Source organism: Phyllostomus hastatus, unplaced genomic scaffold (genome assembly GCF_019186645.2).
Source record: "Phyllostomus hastatus isolate PE091 unplaced genomic scaffold, TTU_PhHast_1.1 phas_scaffold_129, whole genome shotgun sequence".
Classification (NCBI taxonomy): domain Eukaryota; kingdom Metazoa; phylum Chordata; class Mammalia; order Chiroptera; family Phyllostomidae; genus Phyllostomus; species Phyllostomus hastatus.
This window is the reverse complement of record NW_025334009.1, coordinates 32,811,611-32,835,994: the sequence shown is the minus strand read 5'-3', so window position 1 is coordinate 32,835,994 and position 24,384 is coordinate 32,811,611. Positions and strand designations below refer to the sequence as shown.

The 24,384-nt window shown below is 32.8% G+C and overlaps 1 protein-coding gene across 4 annotated transcripts in view; it reads left to right on the top strand.

The window, feature by feature from the left end:
* STAG1 (stromal antigen 1) overlaps positions 1–24,384 on the top strand; it is a 387,806-nt gene that overhangs the window by 177,099 nt on the left and 186,323 nt on the right. For all 4 annotated transcript variants that reach the window (XM_045856709.1, XM_045856706.1, XM_045856708.1 and 1 more), the window contains one exon: positions 15,560–15,636. In XM_045856709.1, the coding sequence (XP_045712665.1) occupies positions 15,560–15,636 (77 nt within the window). The remainder of the gene's footprint in view (positions 1–15,559; positions 15,637–24,384) is intronic.

Here is a 24,384-nt window from a genome sequence, read left to right as displayed (position 1 = left end):
AACTGCACTCTGACCGGTTGTTGGCGCCTTTCCGGGCTCCCCGGTCGGGCTGGCTGGAAATCTCTGAGCCACCACTGCAGGAAGGCACTCAGCACCACGTCCCTCTCGGGATCGCAGCGCGAGATTCTGAGATCTCAGCGCTCGATTCCGGCCTCCGTATGGGGCGCGAGCCGAGCACGGCCGGCTCGTACTCTCCACCTATCTGCACTTCCACCGGGCTGGGCTGTATATTTTTTATTCAATCTGGAAATTTTTTTGTTTTACTGTGTCACTTAATTTTTTTATATTTAATGGAGTCACTCCATATTTGTGTTTATATTGAACCAGTGCTTCTTTGTCCTGTGTACTTTTTATTTTCTTTATTTTTCTCTTTTTTCTTACCTATAGATTCTTTGAATCCAAAAGGAATTTTTTTTCTCTCTGTTTCTTTGGATTTGTATAGTCTTTATATTCATTTAATGGTTAACCTAGATATTATAAAAGTCATCCTTAACATATAATAAATCTGTAGGTATTAGAATTAACACCTTTGCCCTTTTCCGAAACAGGACCTAGAACAGTATAATTTCACTTCCTTCTTTTCTTGTATTATAATTTAAATCTATTTAGTTTTCCTGTAGTCATTATTTTTTTAATGCAATTATTTTTTTAAAGATATTATTTATTTTTTTTTAGAGAGAGGGGAAAGGAGAGAAAGAGGGAGAAACATCAATGTGCAGTTGCCTCTCATGTGCCCTGGCTAGGAATTGAACTGTCAACCCTTTGGTTCACAGGCTGGTGCTGGATGCACTGATCCACACCAGTCAAGACTAAAATGCAATTATTTTTTACTTAGCTTTACACATAGGAATGCCACTTTTTTTTTATTGTTTTCTTTAAGTCATGTATATCTGGGATCACTTCTGCCTGAGGTACAGCGTTATAAAATTTCTTTGAGTTCTTTAGGAAATTCTATAGATCCTGTGGACTTCGTCTGATAATCTGTTTAAGTTGGTCTTTATTTCTTAAAATATTTTTCAAGGGTATATAATTTAATATTAGCTGTTTCCTTTCTCAGCACACTGAAGACATTTCACTGTATTCTGGCTTGTATTGTTGAAAACTTGGGATAATCTTTTTTTTTTTTTAATACTTGCTTTTCCCAAAGTTTAAGGTTTTTCTCGTTGTTTCTTGTGTTCTGCAGTTTGACTACATCATATTGTAGGTATAAGACATATTTTTTTTGGTGTCTTTTATCAGTTGTATCTTTAAATATTACATTTACTCCTCTTCTTCCTTAGTAACTTAGTTTTGCATACTGTCTTCTGTGTACCTTGCTATATTTTTGAGTTTCTGTGCTACCCTATAATTTTTCCCTGTCTTCTAGTTCATTTACTCTTTTTTTCATCTGTGCCAGTCTCTCATAATTACCATTGGTTATTTCTAAAAATTATAGTCTCTTGGTTCTGAATTGTTCCTTGTGAATATCCAGTTTCGTACTTTCTTTTTAACATGTTAGTTTTATTGCTTTTACAATCTTTCTCTCATAAGTCTTTATAATTTTATTGCCTTTTTTCTTTTGCTTGTTCTTTTGTATGTTGCCTTTTTAAGTGTGTTTAGTTACTCTTTATTCTAAATTCCATATTTTCTCTCAAATTTACTTGAAGGCCAGAATAAAGGTACATTTCTCTAGAGAGGATTTAGTGTTTGCTTGACAAGTGCCCCAGTGACACTACCAGTTTAGGACCATTTGCAACTAAATACAGTTTGAAGTTTTCTCTACCAAATTATGCAAATTTAAGATATTTGTGGGAGCACAATTTTTAATTACTACTTCTCAGATGCATTTATCTTCTACACAGGACCAAGATAACCTTCATTATTTGTAGTTCTCAGATTAGGAGGTGTTAGATTAACTGCTGGTTTAATCTTCACCTAGAGATGATATCTTTTGAGCCCCCACTTAATGAAAGAGTTGTTTCTCTTAGATCCTATGCCTAGAATTCTCAATTTAATCATTGCAGGCTCATCAAGTATCATCAGAGAAAAAGTTATTTCAGTACTGCCTTGGTTGGGTGGAATATCGTCCCATAACCAAAGGGTTGTGGTTTCAATCCCTGGTCTGGGTGCCTACAATGCTGTGTCCACGTGTGAACAATCCCCCATCTAGGTGCATTCAGGAGGTAACTGATCAATGCTTCTCTTGCATTGATGTTTTTCTCTGCTCCTTATCCCCTCCCTCAAAACAAAACAAAACAAAACAAAAAAAGCAATAAAAAAATGCCCTCGGGTGAGATAAAAAAGAGTTTCAGTGCTCCTCCTATATTTTAGGTTTCCACTTTTAGTTAGTATTTTAGTAATTTCTTATTACTTCATAGGGTTTCAGATGCTTTTCAAAATTTGTCTCAAACCCTGGCCAGTGTGGCTCAGTCGGTTGGAGCATCATCCCTTCCAGGGGTGTCCACTCTTTTGGCATCTCTGGGCCACACTGGAAGAGTTGTCTTAAGCTGCACATTAAATACACAAATACTAACAAGCACACACACACAAATCTCATAATGTTTTAAGTACATTTATGATTTTGTCTTCGGCCACATATGGCCCTCAGGTCGTGGGTTGGACACCCCTGTGGTTCGCAGGTTACAGTTCCTGGCAGGACACACGCAAGAGGCAACTGATGGATATTTCTCTCCCCACACCTAAAAAAAGTCAATAAGCATGTCCTCAGGTGTGGATATAATAATGATAATAATAAAAATGTTTCAAATTTTATTTGATTTTCAGGAAGAATATTTATATAAATAATACTGTTTACCATATTACCATAATTAGAACTTGTCCATATCAATTTAAAATGATTTCTTTCCTTGGATTGTGTGTGTGGGTAAAAACCTAACTCATAATTTTGAAAATTCCACATATGTGTGCATATTTAATATTGTTGTATGGCAATATCTGCCTGAAAGGACTGTGACTTCATTGGGAGTAATTAAAAATCTTAATCATCTTTTTAAGAAATCATGCTGGAGCAGTTGTAAGTCCATATAGGAAAAGGAAGTTAAACATAGGTCTCACGCTTTTACTGAAAAATTAACTTAAAATAGATAATGTAAAATACAAAACCATAAACTTATAAGATAAAACATAGGAGAAAGAAAGCCCACATGATCTTGTGTTCATTGATGAGATTTTTAGATATAACCAGTGAGAATACAGTCCATGAAAGAAAAAATTGACATGTTGGACTTAACTAAAATTAAGTTTTCTGTTCTGTAAATAACACTTAAGAAAATGAAAAGATAAGTCACAGCCTGGGAAAAAAATACTTGGAAAACACATATATGATAATGGACTTGGTGTATTCCAAGATACACTAAGAAATCTTAAAAACCCAAAAAATAAATAACCCAAAGAATCTGAACAGACATCTACCAAAGAAAAGATAGAGATGGCAAATAAGCCTGTGAAAAGATGCCCAACATAATTTGTTATTAGGTCATTGCAAATTCAAAGAACAGTAAGATTTCACTACACTGCTATTAGAATGGCTGGTATCCAAAACAGTGGCAATACTAATTACTGCCAAGAATGTGTAGTCATAGGAATTTCATTGTTGGTGGGAATGCAAAAATGGAATAGCCACTTTGCAAGGTAGTCTGTTTTTACAGAGCTAAGTATAGCTTTATTGTAAAATTCACCAATTACATGCTCTTAGGTGCTTACCCAATTGATATGAAACTTTATTTCCACACAGAAACCTACATGTGAATGTTTATTGTAATTATAATTTCCTAAAACTGGAAGCAACAAAGTTGTTCTTCAATACATGAAATAGATAAATAGTGGTATATTGATAAGAAGGAATGCACTCTCCAACCACATGAAAATACACATAAATCTTAAATGGGCGCTGCTGAATGAAAGGAAGGAAGCTATTCTGAAAGGGCTACATACTATATGATTTCAGTTTATATGACATTCTGGAAAAGGCAAACCATAAAGACAACAAATATATCAGTGTTTGCCAGGTTTGGGGGAGGAGGAAGGGTTGAATAGGTGAATCATGGGGCGTTAGGGTGGTGAGACTATTCTGTATGACAGTGTAATGTTGCATGCATTTTTCAAAACCCATAGAACTTTAGAGCACAAAGAATACACATTGATACATGCTAATTTTTATTTTAAAAATCACTATGAGGTCATCTCAGGATGAGTGCAGACTATTAGAAAAGAATCTAACTATACTAGTACATGAAATAACCTCACACTGAGGGGATTTAGGGAATGGGTACTTTTATAAGTAACTAAAGAAATGAATGGAGACTGAAAGGCAAAGGAAAGAAAAAAAAAACCCAAAACAGAAAACTATAAGCACTGTACTCTAGTTGGTAAAGTTGTTTCCCATGGAAGTATGGGTTACCAATTCTGAAATCCCTATATGTGTATACTAGAGTTGAAAAATTAAGTAAGTAGTTGGTTGATTTTTCAATGTTTATGAACAGGAGATTATGGATAAGCAAGGGAAAATGCTGGAGTAATGCATGTGTTAATGGAGTAGTTGCAGACATTTGTGTAACTTATAGTTCAGTATAGACACATGGCTACATATAGAAATATTTATACACACTAGTACACACAGACATATATTTTGTTACAGTTCTTTCAGCTGAGGGTGCCTGAAAGAAATTACATTTCCCTAACAATGAGCCAGTAGCAAGATGGACACCTAACACCTACATTTTATTCTCCCATAAAAGAAAACAGGGCTCCATGAATAAATGTTAAATTATAGGCCTGGGACAAAGAATTTACAAGGTGAGCCTAGAGCATTTCATAGTGTCAAAAAGTAAACAAGTACTTATGGAAAACTAAACAACCTGAAGGTATGTCAAAAGGATATAGGAGCCAAATGAAAGCACCATCAGTGGCCAAAGCTAGAAAAATTAGAGCAACAAAATAAATATCAAAGAATTGGATTATAACCCAGGCTATAAAATATTTATGAGTTCATACTGGTATAAATAAGTGATTGAATAATGTATCAAATGGGTAAGGATAGATCAATCTTTTCATGTAGAATTCAAAATAATTTATGTAAATACCTACATAAACCTTAAGGAAATGGGACATAACTCCCTAACCCTTAAGTGTGGGCTGTACATAGTGACTTCCATCCAAAGAATACAGTATTGAAAAAGGAAAAGTGTGATCTGTAACAGTGTAGAAACCTGAAAAATACTACCTCAGCTAGATGATCATGATTAATAGTTAGTAGTGTTTAGTGATATTGTTAGCATGTGATGAGAATGGCACTTTATTTCTTCATCTTTCTCTCAAAAACTCATAAACCAGATCTAACCATAAGAAAACATCAGACAAACCCAAGTTGAAAGACATTCTATAAAATACCTGACTACTGCTCAATAAAAGCATCATGGTCATCATAAAACATGAGGTCTGAAAAAGTGTCACAGTGTAAGAGAGCCTGAAGAGACAAAACACCTTAACTTAACCACCTTTTGTGGTATTCTGAAAGAGAAAAGGACATTAGGGCCAAGAAAATCTGAATAAAGACAACTTTTACAGTATTTAATAATAATGTTACCAGGATGGAGGGAAGTAGAACTGGAGGAAGGTAGTCAAAAGGTACAAACTTCTAGCTATAAGATAAATGTAAAACATGACAACTGTAGTTAAGACTGCTGTATGATATATAGTAGCAATTTTCACCTGGTGTGCTCCAAGAATTTTTAAAATGTGCAGTACATGACTTCTTTTTCCTTAGACTGTCAAATAAAAAAAATAACAAACCACTGCAACAATAGTCATTTAATGTGGATGAATAAAAATTATACCTTTTTTTGTCAAATTGGCAAAAAATACATTTTTGGGTGTGCTGCAGAATTTTAGTAATTAGTTTATGTGTGCTATGAGATGAAAAAGGTTAAAAATCACTGATAGGAAAGTTATTAACATAAATTCTAAGATATTTCATCACAAGGAGAAATTCTTTTCTTTTTATTGTGTCTATATGAGATTGTGGATGTTAAGTAAACATATTGTGGTAATCATTTTATAATATATGTAAAAATTGAACTCATATCTGTATACCTTAAACTTACACAGTGATATATGTCAATTACTTCTCAATAACAATTGGGGCAAATAATAACATTATCAATATCTATTCATGAAATATAACAGTTGTACCATACTAATGTGAGCTATTAACAATAAGAGAAACTAATTGTGATGTATATGGTAATCTCTGTAGTGTGTAACTTTTCTGTCAGTCTCAATATACTTCTCAAAATACACTTCTTTTAAAAAAGTATATTTTAAAAAATGCTGGAGAATTCAGTTTAAGGAAAATTCTTTGAGATTCTTTCATTAAGCCCTAGCAGTTTGGTCTTTATTTTCTCCTTTTATTACCTACATAGAAATTTTGGGGAAGATGTGAAAAGAGGTGTTCTAGACAATAGATGAATTGAGAAAGTCTTAGAGGCACATTAAAAATTTATAAGAGGACTTCATGAAGTATACTTGAGATTATTTTGGACCTCCAAGTGACTGATTAAAGAAATAGGACTTGGTCATTTGTATGCAGTTTAATAGGAAACTGTCAAATTACCCTAAATAATATTTAAGTCCTCAGTTATGTATATAATTATATATGTAACACAATGTCAAATGTGTACTGTTGGCCATAAATAATACTTTATAAATAAGTATTTTTACCCTGTAATTTAGTATCCCTGTAACATTATGAGCAAGTTTCCTTGTGCTTTTTTCTTTGCCATTTTATCCATGGCTCAGTTTCTTAGAAAGGAATAGAATTTAGCCTTTTCTTCTCTCCATTTCCCAGTTCAGAGTCTTGGCTTTTCCATGCTCTGAAGGGTAAGTCTTCTCTAGAATTATTTTTTACTGTCACCATTTTATCTCTCCTTTGAATTCCCTCAGACCAAAAATCTTCAGCCAGTATTTTTCCTCTAATGTGTAACTTTAACCTTTTTCAGTTCTCAAATTTATTTAATAATGTTCTGAAATATTTGTGCCTTTCTCCACAAAAGTACAGAGACCTAAATTTTGATAGCTTCAGAAGGTTCATAGATACTTAAGAATCCATGTGCCACAGATTAAGAAACCCAGTCTGTTTTGAATCATATTAATACTAGTAGTAGAGGTCAAATAGATTTATTTTCCTCATGTTCTTTCCTCTGAATCTCATCTTCTGTGAACAGCATTAGCACTGATGACGTTATTTTAATAGTTGTTGAAGATTTGATAAAAAATAGTCTGAAAGGTTATAGCTATAGGACAAGAACTATACTTTTGGCCCTGGGCTACACTAGCATGACTCAACCAACCACGCAATTTGAAATTCTGTTATTTAGTAAATTTATCTTTTAATATGGGTGATGTGTAATGTACCCTATGCAGCCTTGAAAGACTAGTTAATTGGTGTTCACATATTACGTTTAAATATGTGATTTTTTTTTTGAGCATTTAGTTTGATACTTACTTTCCTTTTCATATTTACAGAGGCAAAGTATACAGTAGTCTCCCATTACCTGATATTTTGCTTTCTACTGTTTTAGTTACATGGTCTAAAAATATTAAATGGGAAATTCCGGAAATAAACAATTCATAAGTTTAAAATTGTGCAACATTCTGATTAGCATGATGAAATCTCAGTGCCATCCTGTTCCATTCGCCCAGCATGTGAATCATCTCTTTGTACAGTGTATTTATGCTGGGTACCCTGTTGGTCACTTAGTAGCCTTCTGGGTTATCACATCAACTGTCTCTGTATCACACTCTTGTTTTCAAGTAGCTTTTATTTTACTTGATAATGGCCCCAGAGCACAAGAGTAGTGGTGCTGGAAATTTGAATATATCGAAGTAAAGCCATAAAGTGATTCCTTTAAGTGAAAAGGTGAGTATAATAAGATAGTTTGAGGGAGACCATATTTGCATAACTTTGATTATAGTGTAGTTTTATAATTATTCTATTTTATTATAAGTTATTGTTGCTCATCTTTTACTGTGCCTAAATTACAAATTAAACTTTACCTTAGATATGAATATATAGGAGAAAGCATAGTATACATAGGGTTTGGTACTGCCTGCAGTTTCAGGCATCCATCGGCAGGTCTTTGAACATGCTCTTCATGGATAAGGGGGTTTTCTGTATCAGCTTTTTATAAGGAATGTTACAAACTGCAGGCTGCCATCTAGGGACAAACTTATCACTGGAGATACAATCACAGTGATTTCTACTTATAAGGTATCTTTAAATATCTACAAGTTTTCAAATGTATATCTTTTTTTTTTTTTTTATAATAGCCTGTGAGGTAAATTTCTTCCATTTTTACATGTACTATCTAGACAGACCACATAATAAATATTCCAAGATATTTTTTTATTATTAAGCTTTATTTTTTAATTTTTTAATAATTTATTGATGTTAGAGAGAGAGAGGAAGGGGGGCTAGAAACAGAGAGAGAAACATCAATTTGTTGTTCCATGTATTTAGGCATTCATTGGTTACTTTCTAGTGTGTGCCTGGCCAGAGATTGAACCTGTAACATTGCTGTATCAAGATGATGCTCTAACCAATTGAACTACATGGCCAGGGTTTATTAAGCTTTAAATGCTTATCAAAAGTTAACTAAAGTGTCTGTCTCTTTCTGTTTCCCTCACACCTTGAGGACTCATGTATAGTCACTGCAATCCTAGGTAACTGTTAAGCTCTATGCTTCTGGTATGCAGGTGTTTCTTTAGTGAATCCTTCTCAGTTTTAGTAACCTCAGCATTTTCTCTCATTTTCTAACTCAGATTTTCTCTACTAATTTATCCATATTTATTTTCAGACTTTTTCCGTTTTATTTTGGTTTACAACCTGCTATTACATAAAGAAGAAACAAAAATGAGACTACCTAAAGCTTGTCCTGTCATATACTTGGGTTACTTCTGGTCTGTCACCAGATTAGGTTTTATTAAGACTCTATAATCCACTCTTTAAAAGAAAAGCTATTTAAAAGAAAAGTTGTTTCACACTAGAACAGTTGTTTACAAATCATCTGCTATTTAGAAGGATCTCTGCTAAGTGCTCTCAGGCAGTGTACTTGAGCCACACCTGGGTTCAGTAATTTTGTGTGAGCCAGAACATTAAAATGTATCATAAAAAGCTATAAACTTGAGTAAAATTATGTCTGACTCCTGCCTTCTCTTCCCTTCTGCCTGCTTCTGTATCCAGTTGGAAGAATACAGAGAAGGCTAGAGTTCCTGCTGTAGCTGTGGCATAGACTAGAAGAGGGGTAGAATTGAAAATAATGAGAAGGATAAAATGAGATAATTCTCTAAGCCTGGATGGGTTCTACATATGGGGTAAGACAGTTTTCTGCTTCCCACTTGACTTCTGAAAAGTACTTCTTTATTACCTTAACTCATCCTTGGTGGGAGGTGGTGGGAGTCTTATGGCATTTTGGACAGGAATGCTTAGTGCTATTTTATCTCATCATCTCTACTCTGGAGGTGGAGGGTATAGGATTGGGTGATGGGAAAATCTCTGGGATGAGTTACTCTGGTTCTGGAATATAAAGAGGTAAATGGTCTTATTCTTCAAACAGCATTAACTTTGCAACATGCACAGTTAGGAATCTGGCTTCCAGTAAAACTCAACTCAGGAACTAGAACTTTTAGCTTGCCTGCAAAATAGGTGGGATAATTACCAAAAAATAAATACTCAAATTAGAATAACCTTATACTAACAGAGCATCTCATCTGCTACAGGTATAGTGCTGACTACTTTACATTTGTTATCTCCTTTATTTGTCACATCATCCTTAGTCATTTTTCAACATTTTTTGAATGCCTTCTAGTTAAAGTGGCATTATCTCCTTTTTCAAGATTAGAAATTTGAATTTCATATAGAACAATTGACTTGTCTACTACTCCATAGCTTAGTAGCTGGTATAGTAAGTAGCTGGTGTAGCTACTGTCTTATTCCGAAGACATTAAACCACTCTAGAATGACATCTTTAGGGTTCTGCTGTTGTATGTTGTGATTGCTGTGTCTCTTTTTATTGTCTGTATTGCTAATTATGCAAGTATGTATTCTGCAGTCTCTTTATTGTCTGTGTTGCTAGTATGTATTCTTCAGCCCTATTTTCATATTGTTTTTCAGTTTCATCTTTTGGGTCTTATAATAACCATTAAGAGAAACATCAAGTTTTATATTTCTGGCAAACTATGTTGAGCATTCTTATACCTGCCTTCTAATGAGTGTATATTGATAGTGACTACACAAATGGTCTGTGGGCAAGGTTTCAGAGCAGTCTATCTTTCAGTTTAGTTTTTAACACTTCATTTTTTATTTGAAATGTATTCATTCATTATTTTGTTTGAAAAATGTATTCATGTAGTTCAAGTTTCAGGAAATGACAAAGGGTATGCAGTATAATGTCTCCATATATCCCTGACCCTAAACCGCATTATTTCTCTTTCCCAGAGCCAAACTTTGTGCCAGATATTTGTATATCTTTCCAAAAATATGTTAATGCATCATAATCAAATATAATCAAATATACACAGATAATCCCTTTTTTTCATGTATGAATATAGCCTAGAGATCTTTACATATCTATCATGGACAGCTGTTTATTTTGATAGCACCATGGATTCCATTGACTTTAAGAGTCAGTGAAGAGTAGTGGTTATTCGTGGACCCTGTACCCAGACTGCCTGCATGTAGGCTGAATCTACTACTGAGAAACCCTTTTCTTTAGTTGATAAATCTCTAGGTACCTCAGTTTTTCTCATCTGTAAATGAGATAAAAATGGATTGTTGTGAGATTGTATGTTGTAACTCCAAGGGCTTATTCAGCACAATGCTTGACAGATAGTGAACACCCAAAATTAGCAGCCACACTATCGTCATTATCATCGCCACTTGTACTAATTTAATCAGATTTTTATTTAGAGATATATTCATTTTTACAAACAGTGCTTCAGGAAATAACCACGTACATTTATTACTTACATGTGTGCAAAATTTAGGGATGCTTTACAACAAGTACAATATCAAGGCCGAAAAGCATGTTGTAAATTTTTTATTTAGATATTTTTCTAATTGAATGCCACAGGCATTATATCAAGTTACCCTCTCACCAGCACTTTCACATTATTTAAATAATCAACAACTTGATGGTAGCTTTGCAATGTTATTTATACTTCTGGAATTATTCATAGATTAAAAATGACAATTTTGACTTCTTTTACCTTCATTAGAAGTATAAGTCTCTCAGGAGGGCCTGTTCAAAAAACCTTTTATTTTTTAGTATAAAATATGCATGTTGGTACTTTATACTTGCAGAATTCTCACAAATAACTTGTTAATTTAGAGAGAAGAAGTCTTCCCCCCATTCTTTATTTTCATATATTTATATTTCTGTGAATATGAATTATTTCAGATTTTTGCTGTATCTTTATAATTCATAACATTAGGATAATGTTCTGTTAGAAATATGCATCTTTTAGAACCAAGACTGTGATGATGAACTGAGATTAACTTTTCAATTTATTTTGAGTAGTAGCCTTGAGTTACAGCAAGATGTTTTCTTTGTCAAGGAAAGCTTAAGAGAGAAAAACTTAAGCATTTTTTGAGGACTTGAAGGGAATGTAAAGACAAATAAGCACTGATACCTGCCATACTTAGCTCTAGTGGGTGAGCTAGATGGGAGCCATTTTCAGGTTAGAGAATGTAAAGAGGGACAAAGAAGAATGTTAGGCAGAACTTTGTACATTGCCTAAACTATTCAGGTAAATGACTTAAAAGTAAGTGAAAGAAAACACAAGTCATAGAATACAGTACAAGGACATAGTGCTATAGAAACCAATATAATGAGCAAATGCTTTAAATGTAATAGATAGGATATTACTAAGGAAATGCTGTCTAGTCTGTTATAGCAATTGGGAGATAATTAGTGTGAGGAAGCAGTTTTAATAGAGTTGTGGAACACAACTGGAGAAGAATGAACAGTTGAAAAGTAAATAGGCTAATTTTTGGAATAGTCATTAAGGCAAAAAGATTTTCCTCTTAAAAATATCTTAAGTAACAACCTTTTGTTCATTTCAAAATCATAGCTTTAAATATCTGATTTTATTTTATTAGTAATTTTTATTTGTGTATGATACTTACCTTTAAATATGGTAAGCATGTGGTTTTTCTTAAATATTTCTTTTAATTATAGTTACTGTTTTGTTGTGTTTCACTTTGTAACATTAAATTAATACAGCAAAATAGTCCTTTTATGAACTAACATAGCTAGTCCATTGAAATTATTAAGACTCTACTGTATATGGAAACTGACATATCAATCATGGAAATAGAGTAGAGTATTATTTGCACTGTAAATATTTTAATAATGATATACCATATTTTGTCATATAATATGATCCTGTATATAATGCACACCCACATTTTTGGCCCAAACTTTCAGGGAGAAAACTGTTTTCGTTTAATTTTTTAATTCAGTTGTTTATTTTTTTTATATTTAGATACTTGTTTTTTCTATTATAAAAGAATTTTAGCATTTACTTTTGAATAAATGGTACAGGAAATTTTATGTAACAAGTGATTACAAAACATAAGAACAGATACAAGGTATTTGTGGTACTATCCCTGTGTAATGTGGACCGTTATTTTCCTTCAAAAATTTGGGCAAAAAAAAAGTGTGCATTATACACAGCAAAGTATGGTGTGTAACTTACTACTTAAATAGTAATTAGTGTTGTCCTTTTTCTCATTTTATTTATTTTTATAAGCTGGATGACTTAAATCGCTTATTTAAAACAATTCTATTTAAGATTTCATCTTGGTAGATTCTTCCCCATCAAACATACCACTTACTGAAATATGTAGAAACTGAATTGATCTTTATTCATTGTCATAGATACAATAAAATATAACTAAATCAATTTAAGGGAGTCTTCCACATGTATATTGTATATGCAGCATTCTCTGACATCACCTGGCAGTTATTCTTTGCCCACAATTCTCTTCTGCCTCAGAAGAGATCTCATTCTTCCTTCAGAATTTTGAGTCCCAAGATTTCTTGGTGTTTTTTTTTTTCTTTTTTCTTGAATTCATTGGAAGTGACATTGGTTAAAAACTTTCTTGTTTTTGTTTTAATCAATTTTACCAAGATATAATTTCCATACATTAAAATTCACATAGTTGAAGTATACAGACTGATGACTTTGACAAATGTATACAACCAGGTCAAAATACATTTCCTTTTCTGCCCTGACCACTATAGCTGAATTGGTTAAGTGTCATCCCACAAAGCGAACAGTCACTGGTTCAATTCCTGGTCGGGGTAGTGCCTAGCTTGCGGGACCAGTCCCTGGGTTGTGGGACCAGTCAGTCCCTGGTTGGGGTGCATGCGAGAAGCAATCGATCAATGTTTCTATCTCACATTGATATTTGTCTCCCTCTCTACTCTGTAAATATAAATAAATGATATCTTTAAAGATATATATATATTTCCATTTCCCAAAGAACAACTACTACTTTTTATGTTTAATAACTTAAAGATTTAATTGAACTTCTGCTTGTTTAGTATTACTCATGAATATAATTTTACTTACCGAGATTACCTTGAAACAGTCCCTGAAATTACAGAGTTTTTTTTTTTAATCTATGGCAGTCCATTTCAGATTGACAAAATAGTTCATGACCTAGACAAGGTTAAATACAGTTGACCTTTGGACCGCACAGGTTTGAAATGCACAGGTCTATTTATAGATGGATGTTTTTCCCCAGTAAACACAGTCAGCTCTCTGTATCCCAGGATTTTATATCTGCAAATTCAACCAACTGAAAATTGAAGACAGTATATTTGATCTGCTGTTGGGAATTGGAGGATGGTCCTAGAACCAATGCTGCATGAATACCAAGGGATGCCTGCACATTAGTTTTTGAGGAGTCAAAAGTTACACCTGGATTTTTCACAGCATGGGAGGCGGGTCTCCCAAGCCCACACGTTGCTCAAGGGTTTTGTTTTGAGTGATTTTAAGAATGTCTGACACAAAGTAACTTGAGATAGTTTACAACTAGCAATTTAATGTGTTTTTCCTTTATTTAATTTTTAAGAATTGTCTGATAATAAAGGCTGTGTTATAGAGCATAAACAACCCGTCTTCAGTACTGTTGAATACTGTCTATAATACTGTTGTTAGCTTAAAATAAAATCACAATATAAAAGTTTCTCATTTTGTTTAGGAAAATTGAATGTTGTGGAGGAACACTCCTAAAAATTGTTTTATTCACCCAAAACTCCCAGTCTAGACTCTCTCATCCCTACAGCTGGATATAGAGATTACCTGTTGATGGTACTTAGCTCTGCATCCTGACCATGAATGAGAGAGTTGTACAGGATTGGGCAAAAGTAGGTTTACAGTTGTGAGTACTCGAAACACAGAACTCATTTTTGTGTAATTATTTATTACTATTTTTCATATGAACAACTGTTAACTTTTGCCCCACCCCATATATCCAGTAATTAAAACATGCTTAAAAATACTTTCAAATGAAAGAGGATAGATAGCATTTTTCTCATTTTACAGATTAGTAAAAATTAAGTCAAATTAAGTTGAATGTGAAATCATTGTAGTTTTTGTTGTGCCTCTGAATTAAGACCATATTTTCATGACCTTTAGTGACAATTTAGCTCCATGTTCTTTGCTGTAAGGCTACATGTACATTTCATAAATTGCAGCTGGTAAACACTGACAAAGAGCCTGACAGAGGTTATAAAGTAATTATTTTCTTACTGATTGAGGTTTTAGCTTGACTGTTTCCCATTTATACAGTTGAAATTGAACTTCTTGTAATTATTAGGCCAGTGTTATCTGTCCTCAAGGTTGATTTAATTATGGTAATTTTTAACCCAGTTTTTGGTGTATGCCAGTCATTATTATTATAAGAGTAATAATATTTACATAAATGTAAAGTAGTTAAAAGTAGCATGAAATAATTAGATGAAAAGGGTGTTAACTTTTTTTGATATTCTGTAGAAGTTACTAGGTGACTTTTTCAAGTTCAGAGAAAATAGTTTATCTGAAGTGTGTTACTAGATTAAGGGACATTTCATTTTAATTTATAGAAGAATAATCTGACAATATAGAGTATCAGAAAGATCCATGAAGAGAGATTGCACTCTGGATGTTTTACAGATTAAGGCAGTCAGCTATATGTCTGGATAGCACTAGTATATATCTAAGTCAATTTTTAGGGTCCTCTCTGCAATATAAATATATTTTTTATGTCTTTGTCTTTTCCCAATGTCCCTATCAGCATTTTTTCCTTATACTTATCTAATTTACAAAATGTTCAGTGTTTTAAAAATATGTAAAGAACTTGAAAGTTCTTAAAGAGATTTGTTTAAATAGATAAGAGTTTAGTGGAGGGAAAGAAATTAAACCAAGCATATAAAACTTTCCAGACAAATGTCAGATAATTTAATGTTTATCATGGAACAGAAAAAGATTAACTATAAAATATGTTGTTCCACAGGTACCGTGAGAATAGAGATGTTTCGAAATATGCAGAATGCAGAAATCATCAGAAAAATGACTGAAGAATTTGATGAGGTATAACATTTCAATATTTATGCAAATGGCTACTTATACTTTTCAACAGTGAATATGTTGATTATTTTAACTTTTGATTTAGTGTTTAGTGTAAGTAAAGATATACTTTGTTCTTGTTTATATGATAATCCATGCTACTAATTCCAAAATTAATGATCTCTAGGGATTTGATTACATTCCATGAAGGTAACATTAAATTGATGACAGATAAGGATAAGAAAATTAGTGGTATGAAATGGAAGTTGATTCTTGACGTTCATTTTTGAAGACCAGCTAAAATTTCCTAATAAAATAAATGTTGGGCACTTATAAAAGCATGTCCAACAGTTTCATACTCGGAAGAAAATGGAAAAAGAAAAAAGGATTTGTAGGTCTCAGAAGTAGGAAAAGATTTCATGTTATATCTGATACATTGTCACAGAACAAGATCTTTCTTAAGCTTCTCAAATATTCTATTGGAGAAAGCTATTTTAACTTTAATCCATAATTCCCAAAATTATTTTATGTGGTCTTTAACAACCACCACCCCTTGTCTGTGTGTAAAACTTAAACATGTATTAGGAACACTTGATAATTGTGTTTTCTTTGTTAGTCTTCACAAATGAAATGTGCGGAACTCTTTTTTTCTGCATTTTTTTATTTTCACTGAAATATTTTTCAAGTACTTTTACACAGATTATTGAAACACACAGTTTTATTTCTGTACTATATTTATAGTGAACTCAATTCATGCTTTAAGCCATCATTAATTTCAATTCTATTTTCTAGTAGGTTTTTTTTTTTCTCTTGACTTTCAACATGAACAACAAAGATTGGTTTTGTTCTAGGTCCACTGTTTCAGTGGAGTGGGCTGAGGCTGTTTTTTTATTAGTAGTGCGTATTTTTAATTTAAAAATGTACTCCTAACATACTCAAATACACATTGCACAATATATGTCTTTCTCATCAGGTGTTCACTTTAGTAGCTCATGGCAGACATTTTCATGCGCGTATTTACAGAAACAGTTGTCAGTGTCTTTCAGACTAGTCACATTCCACGATAGGAGAAGCCTTGCATATGTATATGTAAGCCTTACGTATATATATCTCCATCCATAATTGCTTATCCAAAGCAATTGCTTCTCTAATCCAATAAAGCTCTGAATTTTGAAAGGACTTTTTTGCAATTTAATTAGTGGCAGAACCTGGCTTCAGCTAACATAAGGCTATTTTTAATATTTACACATTCTAGTCTGTAAGTATCTGTGTATATTTCTGGTGAAATATTAATGTTCTGATTTTAGGGGGCTGGCCTAGATTATTTTCAGGTATATACACTGTATTAACTTTTATAATGAAAAAACTAGGTTCTGGCCTTGGCTGGTGTGGCTCAGTGGATTGAGTGTCGGTCTGTGAACCAAAGCATCACTGGTTCGATCCCCAGTCAGGACACATACCTGGGTTGTGGGCCAGGTCCCCAGTAGGGAGCATGCAAGAATCAACCACACATTGATGCTTCTCTTGTTCTCTCTTTCTCCCTTTCTTCTCTTCTGCCTAAAAAATAAATAAATAAAATCTTAAAAAAAAACAACTAGGCTCTGAAATATTTCTGTGGGATAACTTTCCCTAAAAAAAATTATTTTTGTTGTTATTTCACAAGATTATATGTGGCAAATATAAGAAAGCCAGATTAAGATGCAAGTGGCAGGTTTACTGACCAGCTACTGAACTACCATGCCAAGCTTCAATTATAGGTGATTAGGTAACAGATTTAAAAGTACTATGCATCTTGGACCTTCAGGGCACTAACATATGATGGAATATTATTAAGAGTTTAAGACTTTAGTTCCCAAACTTTCTTGCATATCAACATCACCTAGGGATATTTATTTAATTTTTAATTTTTTTAAAATTATAATTGACATTCTATATTATTTTGTATAGTTTCAAATGTATAGCATAGTGGTTAAACAATCATATACTTGACAAAGGATTCCCCTTGATATTTCTAGTGCCCAACTGGCACCACACATACTTATCACAATATTATTGATTATATGTCCTATGCTGCACTTTACTTCCTCAACACTATTTTGTAACTACAAATCTATACTTCTCAATTCCTTCACTTTTCTCACCCAGTTCCCCAAACCCTCTGCCCTCTAGCAACCATCAGTCTGTTCTCTTTGAGTCTGTTTCTGTTTTGTTTTTTGTTTATACATATTGTTCTTTAGGTTTCACATAGCATAATACCTTGTAGGTTCATTCATGCTGTTGCAAATGGGAAGATTTCATTATTTTTTATGGCTGAGAATACTCTATTTGTATATATGTACCAAGGCTTTTTTATTCACTCCTCCATTGATAGACATTTGGGTTGTTTCCATAGCTTGGCTAGTCTAAATGACACTGCAGTGAATATAAGTGAATATAATTCTTTCAAATTAGCATTTTGGGTTTTTTCGGATATGTACCTAGAGGTAGAATTGCTGGATCATAAGGCATCTCTATTTTTAACTTTCTTTTGGAACTTCAGTACTGTTTTCCACAGTGGCCAAACCAATCTGCACTTCTACCAACGGTGCAATGAGGGTTCCCTTTCTCCACAACCTCTTCAACACCTGGTGTTTGTTGATTTATTGATGATAACCATTTTGACAGGTGTGAGGTGATATCTCATTGTGGTTTTGATATTTTGATATCTTTTGCTCCGAATTAGTGATGTTGAACATCTTTTCATATGTCTATTGGCCATCTGTATGTCCTCTTTGGAGAAGTGTCTATTTAGATCCTTTGCTCAATTTTTAATTGGGTTGTTCTTTTTTTGGTGTTGAAATTTACATCAATTTCATTTCTTTGTAAATTTTGGATGTTAACTTTTTATCAGATGTATAATTGATGAACATGTTCTACCATTCAGTTGGTTGTCTTTTCATTTTGTTGACTATTTCCTTTGCTGTGCAAAAACTTATAGGTTGATATAGTCCCATTTGTTTATTTTTTTTCTTTTGTTTCCCTTGCTTGAGGACACTTAACACAGAAAAATATTACAAAGAGAAATATCTGAGGTTTTACTGCCTATGTTTTCCTCTAGGATTTTTATGGTGTCAAGTCTTGGATTTAAATTTTCAATCCATTTTGAGTTTATTCTTGTGTATGGTATAATAAGATGGTATAATTTCTGTTCTGCACATATCTGTCCCAGTTTCCCCCAAACCATTTATTGAACAGACTGTCTTTACCCCACTGTTCGCTCTTGCCTCCTCTGTCAAATATTAATTGAACATATAGGTGTGAATTTATTTCTGGGCCCTTCATTTGGTTCTGTTGCTCTATATGTCTGTTTTTATGTCGTACCATGCCATCTTGATTACTCTGGCTTTGATGTCAGGTAGCAAAATTCCTCTGTTTTTTTCTTAAGATTACTGTGTCCATTGTGGTTCTGTGTAAATTTTTGGATTATTTGTGCCAGTTCTATGAAATATACCATTGATATTTTGATAGCAATTGCATTAATGTATAGATTGCTTTGGGTAGTATGGACATTTTAAAAGTGTTAAATTTTTCTATCCATGAGGACTGTATATGCTTTTATTTACTTGTATCTTTAATTTTTTTGAGTGTCTTACAATTTTTTGAGTACAGGTCTTTTATCACCTTGTTTCATTTTTTTCTTAGTGTTTTATTTTTTAATGCAACTGAGAAACGGATTGTTTTATTTTTTATATTTTTTCATTATTATTTATTCTTCTTACACCCTGTTCCACTCATGCCTTTCCCCCTGTAATCACTACACTGTAGGCCATGTCCATGAGGTTTTTTTCTCTTTTATATTTATTCTCTTTTGCTGGATCCCTTCAGTCCCCTCAGGGATTGTTTTCTTAGTTTCCTTTTCTGATCATTCATTATTGGTGTATAAAAATGCAATCAATTTCTTGATATTTATTTTGTATCCTACTACTTTGCTGAATTTGTTTTTTGGTGGAATATTTAGGGTTCTCTATATACAGTATCATGTCACCTGCAAATAATGACAGTTTTACTTCTTCCTTTCCAACTTGGTTGCCTTTTATTTCTTTTTGTCTGATTGCTGAGGCTAGGACTTTCAGTCCTGTGTTGAATAAGAGTGGTGAAAATGGACACCCCTGTCTCGTTCCTCATCCTAAGAGAAATGCTTTTTGTTTTATCCCATTGATTATATGTTTGCTCTAGGTTTGTCATACTCAGCCTTTTGTTATGTTCAGATTTGTTCCCGGTATTTTCATTTTGCTGTGAGGTTTTATCATAAATTAGTGTTGGATTTTATCAAATACATTTGTGGATATTGTACCAGCCTTGCATCCCAGAAATAAATCCCACTTGATTATGTTGAATGATCTTTTTAAAGTATTGCTGAATTTGGTTTGCTAATATTTTGTTGAGGATTTTAGCATCTGCTTTCATGAGGGATATTGGTCTATAATTTTTTTTTCTTTGTAGCATCCATCTGGCTTTAGGATTAGGATAATTCTGGCCTTGTAAAAATGAGCTTGGGAATCTTTCCTCCTCTTTAATTTTTGGAATAGAATTTTTTGGAATAGAATTCCAAAAATTCTGTTTGGGAAGAATTTTTGTTAATTCATTTTTGAATATTTGATAAACTTCATTTGTGAAGGCATCCACCCAGGACCTTTGTTTCTGCAAGGATTTTGATTACTGCTTCAGTTTCATTAATAATTGGTCTATCTGGAGTTTTTGTTCTTTATTCAGTCTTGGGAGAGTTTTATGTTTTTAGGAATTTATTCATTTCTTAAAATTGCCCAATTTATTGGCATGTAGCTCTTTATTATATTTTCATATAATCCCTTGTAATTCTGTGAGTCAGTTGTTACATTTTTGTGTCTTCTCTTTTTCCTTTATAAATCTAAAGGTTTATCACTCTTGTTTATTGGGTTGGCCAAAAAGTCTGTTATGTTTTTTTTCTATGATGGCTGTAGTAGTGCTTAGTTGTACTTAACTTCATTCAAAAAAAATTTTGTTGGATTGTGACAGCTGTCATATATCAGTGTGCCATTTTTTAAAAAACTTATCAAAATTGGTAAATTGCTGTGTAGCCATGTTAATATTGAAGGAAGAAGAGATACAACATTTTCAGTATATTATACTTTATTATTTCAAGAATGGTAAAAATGCAACTTAAACACAAAAAATTATTTGTGCAGTGTATGGAGAAGGTGCTGCGACTGATCAAATGTGTCAAAGTGGTTTGCGAAGTTTCTTGGTACTATTGACATTTGGCCAAATAATTCTTTGCTGTGGGGCTGTCGTATGTGTTGAGAGATGTTTAGCAGCACCTCTGGCCTCTACCCACTGGAAGCCAACAGAAGGACATAGCCAACATACTCAAAATATCCCAATCAACAAAGTTATTGGTGAAAATGAGAAATGGGTCTTTTATTTTACAGAAAAAAAATATATGGACTTTTTGGCCATACCTTTTCAAAGAACCAGTTTGTGGTTTCATTGACCTTGTGTATTTTTTCTTTTAGACTTTATTTTGTTTATTTTTGCTCTGATATTATTTCTTCTCACTTTGGGCTTTGTTTATTGTTCTTTGACAAGTTTCTTCAAGTGTAAAGTTAGCTTGTTTATTTGAGATTTTTCTTGTTTCTTGAGTTAGGCCTGTAATGCTATGAATTTCATTACCTAGTGACATTTAAAAACTATCTATGCTTGGTTCCCTCTCACATCCCTGACAGACTGATTTAATTTGTAAATCATGTACCTGGGCATAGGGACTTGTAAAAGTTCACCGGGTGATTTTTAATATACAACAAATTTAGGGAACTTCCATTCTTAGGGATATAAAAAGAGAAAGCCAAATTTTAAGTTAGAAAAACAATTCATATATGAAAATAGAATAAATGGAAAAGAAATGAATATACCTTGAAAATGCACAATAACAGTAAATAATTGTTTTTATAAGGTTTTTGAGATAACTAGAGGAAGGTGAGGAAATCACCAAAATGAAGTTCATTATATACCTAAGAAAATATTCCTGTGAATGTTATCAGATATTCAGGGTATGTTGGAGGAACAGTAAACTGTCACCAAATCTGACAATGAGTTAAATGTAGTGAAACTTTTAAAAAGGTACTTAAATTCCTAATTTTTCCCAACCTTTGGAGATTACTGCCTAATCAAAGAAGACTTAACAGTCACCATTCTAATTTTTTCCTGTTTGAAAACGAAGTACAATTAATAATTATAATTGTTTACTATATTATATTACAATTAAGTTTTGATTGTTAGAATGTATTTGTTTAAAGCACAATAATAAGTTAGGTCTGTCTTTCATGTCTACTCATTTTGTCTTCAATCAATTTATCAAGTATTGCTCTTTTTGACACTTTTATATACCCTCAGAAATTGAATTTAAATGCCTGCATATTGTTATAATATATACTGTATTTTTTTTTTCTTCACCTTACTATGTCGGTTATGGAGGGAGGTAAATTTTGGTAAATTATATTTTGTGGCAAAAATCTAAAAGATCTGATGACAAGAATCATTGGATCCCAAGAGCCTGGAACAATGTCTGGTTCAAAGGGAATAGCCATTAAAATTTGTTAAATGCATGAATGTAATGTAGTATAAAAAGCCCATCAATGGTGAGATGAGTTAGAAGTACCTTGGATGAAAGGTATTTAAATTTGGATTCAGTGGTCCAAGAGTATGTTGCTTGAAAAGTGTAGTGTGGCTTCTAGTCCTTACTATAAACTGTTTATAATGTTTGTTATTAGTTAACCTTTTTAAAGCCCTACAAACCTGCACATAGCCAAACGTGCTTTGTTATTTGTAATATAAACCTAATTTAGAAATATGTTAATTTTCAGAGCAGTCTCCAGCTCCTCAGAGTTAATAGGTACACTTGGTTCCTGTTGGAGCCAACCTCTGGGAGGTAAAACAAAGTACAATAGCACTTCTTCCTCAGATTAAAGTCACATCTCTTTATATAATCTCTTAACTGTGTTTCCCAAAGGTCGGTTTTTATAGTTTTCATGTATTAAGTGTGACATTCATATAGGGAAACCTTTGCAACACAACGTACTTGATATATTCACTTAGTGCCTTTAATTCTTGTCTGTGCCAGTCTGTATGGTGTTGCTCACAAGTAGAGATTTTGCATTGTGCTGGTATAATGATTACAATTTATCCTGTAGCTTTTTTCTCTTGTTTATAATATATCCTTCTGTGAATTTGTTTATTTAAACTTCAGTATAGAACTTTTACCTATCAGCATTTATTAATCAAAGGATTAAAAATTTTAAGAATTATACAAATGGTTAAATTGTATACAGTCTGAGAAAATGTTAAGGAAATGCCAAAGCTATGGTAGAAGAAAGCTCAAATTATCTCCATTCCCAAATTAAAGTCTCTAAAATTTTTTGACTGTGTCCAATCAATAAAACATTTTCAGCCTATATTGTTACTAGTGAAAACCTATGATATGACCAGTTTTACATATAAAGTTAGTGTTTTTTCCTCTCCTTCCACACAGCCTCTCTCAAAAGGCTAGAGTTTTTGTGTGGACAGTGCTTAGGAAACAACTAACTGGTGACTGTTTCAGACTTCCTTAGTTCCACACTGTTTCCTAAATATCTGATAAAATTAAATTTTTTTCCCCTTCCACTCTTGGTGACCAGATAAATGAGTGTGTTATTTTCCATTATATTATAGTGTAGTTTAAAGCATATGTGTGTGTATAGAATTAAATGCACATACTATTAAATCAATTTCTTTTCAGACATCATTAGATCATCATGACTTTTTAACTTTTATAGTGGTCTAAGAAGAGTTTGTGTGGCAGGTGTCAGTACTGACACATTTATTATTATTCATTTAGATTACTTGTTCATATTTTTTTTCACTTTTTCCCTCAGAAATCTATGTTTTCCTATTTCATGAAGAGTTAAAAATAAATACTTTAAACCATAAATACATTACATTAATCATATAGAAGTTAAAAAACGTGAACAAATCAGTGAGGAATGCCATAATGTCAGCCAATTTGAGCATTGAACTCTTCTTACATTTCTCTTTTGAGATATCTCAAATACCATCTGTGGCACAAAATAGTCTAAAATTTGGACCTAGTTAGGCCAGGACAAACTTGTTATGTATTAAATATTAGTTACAATTAAGTTGCTTTTTATTTTTAAGTAAAAATAAGGATAAGTTCTAATATTTTTTTTTTGAAATATACTACTTAGGATTTGTTATACATACTACTTTGTGATATGGTTCCAAATTGAGGAAGGTAGACAACATTAAAGTAAGGAAGCAAAGTTGGAAATGAGAAATGCCAAAAGACAAAGGAATAATCAAATAGAAAAACTCATGAAGTCAAGAAATTGTGGTCAGTTGTAATGTGAGAAGCAGTAACACAGGCAGTAATATTGTAACTGTGAACCTTGCAATGCAAAATACTAGAGACGAGAGGTAAAATGTTGAAGAATAACAGAAAATACTTATATATCTGTGTGCCAGGCACTGTTGTATTTTACATATATTTAATCTCCAGAACACTTTTATGAGGTAGGTCTTTTAAGTTATGGTTGTCTCCATTTTACAAGTGAGAACAGTGAGGCACAAGTTGTAAAGAAATTTGCCTCAGCTCACACAGCTAGCAAATGGCAAAGCTAGGAATTGAACCCAGATCATCTAGCTTCTTAAGTCCACACTCATGTAGATCAAAATTAATTTTACACTCAAAAAATAAATAGCATT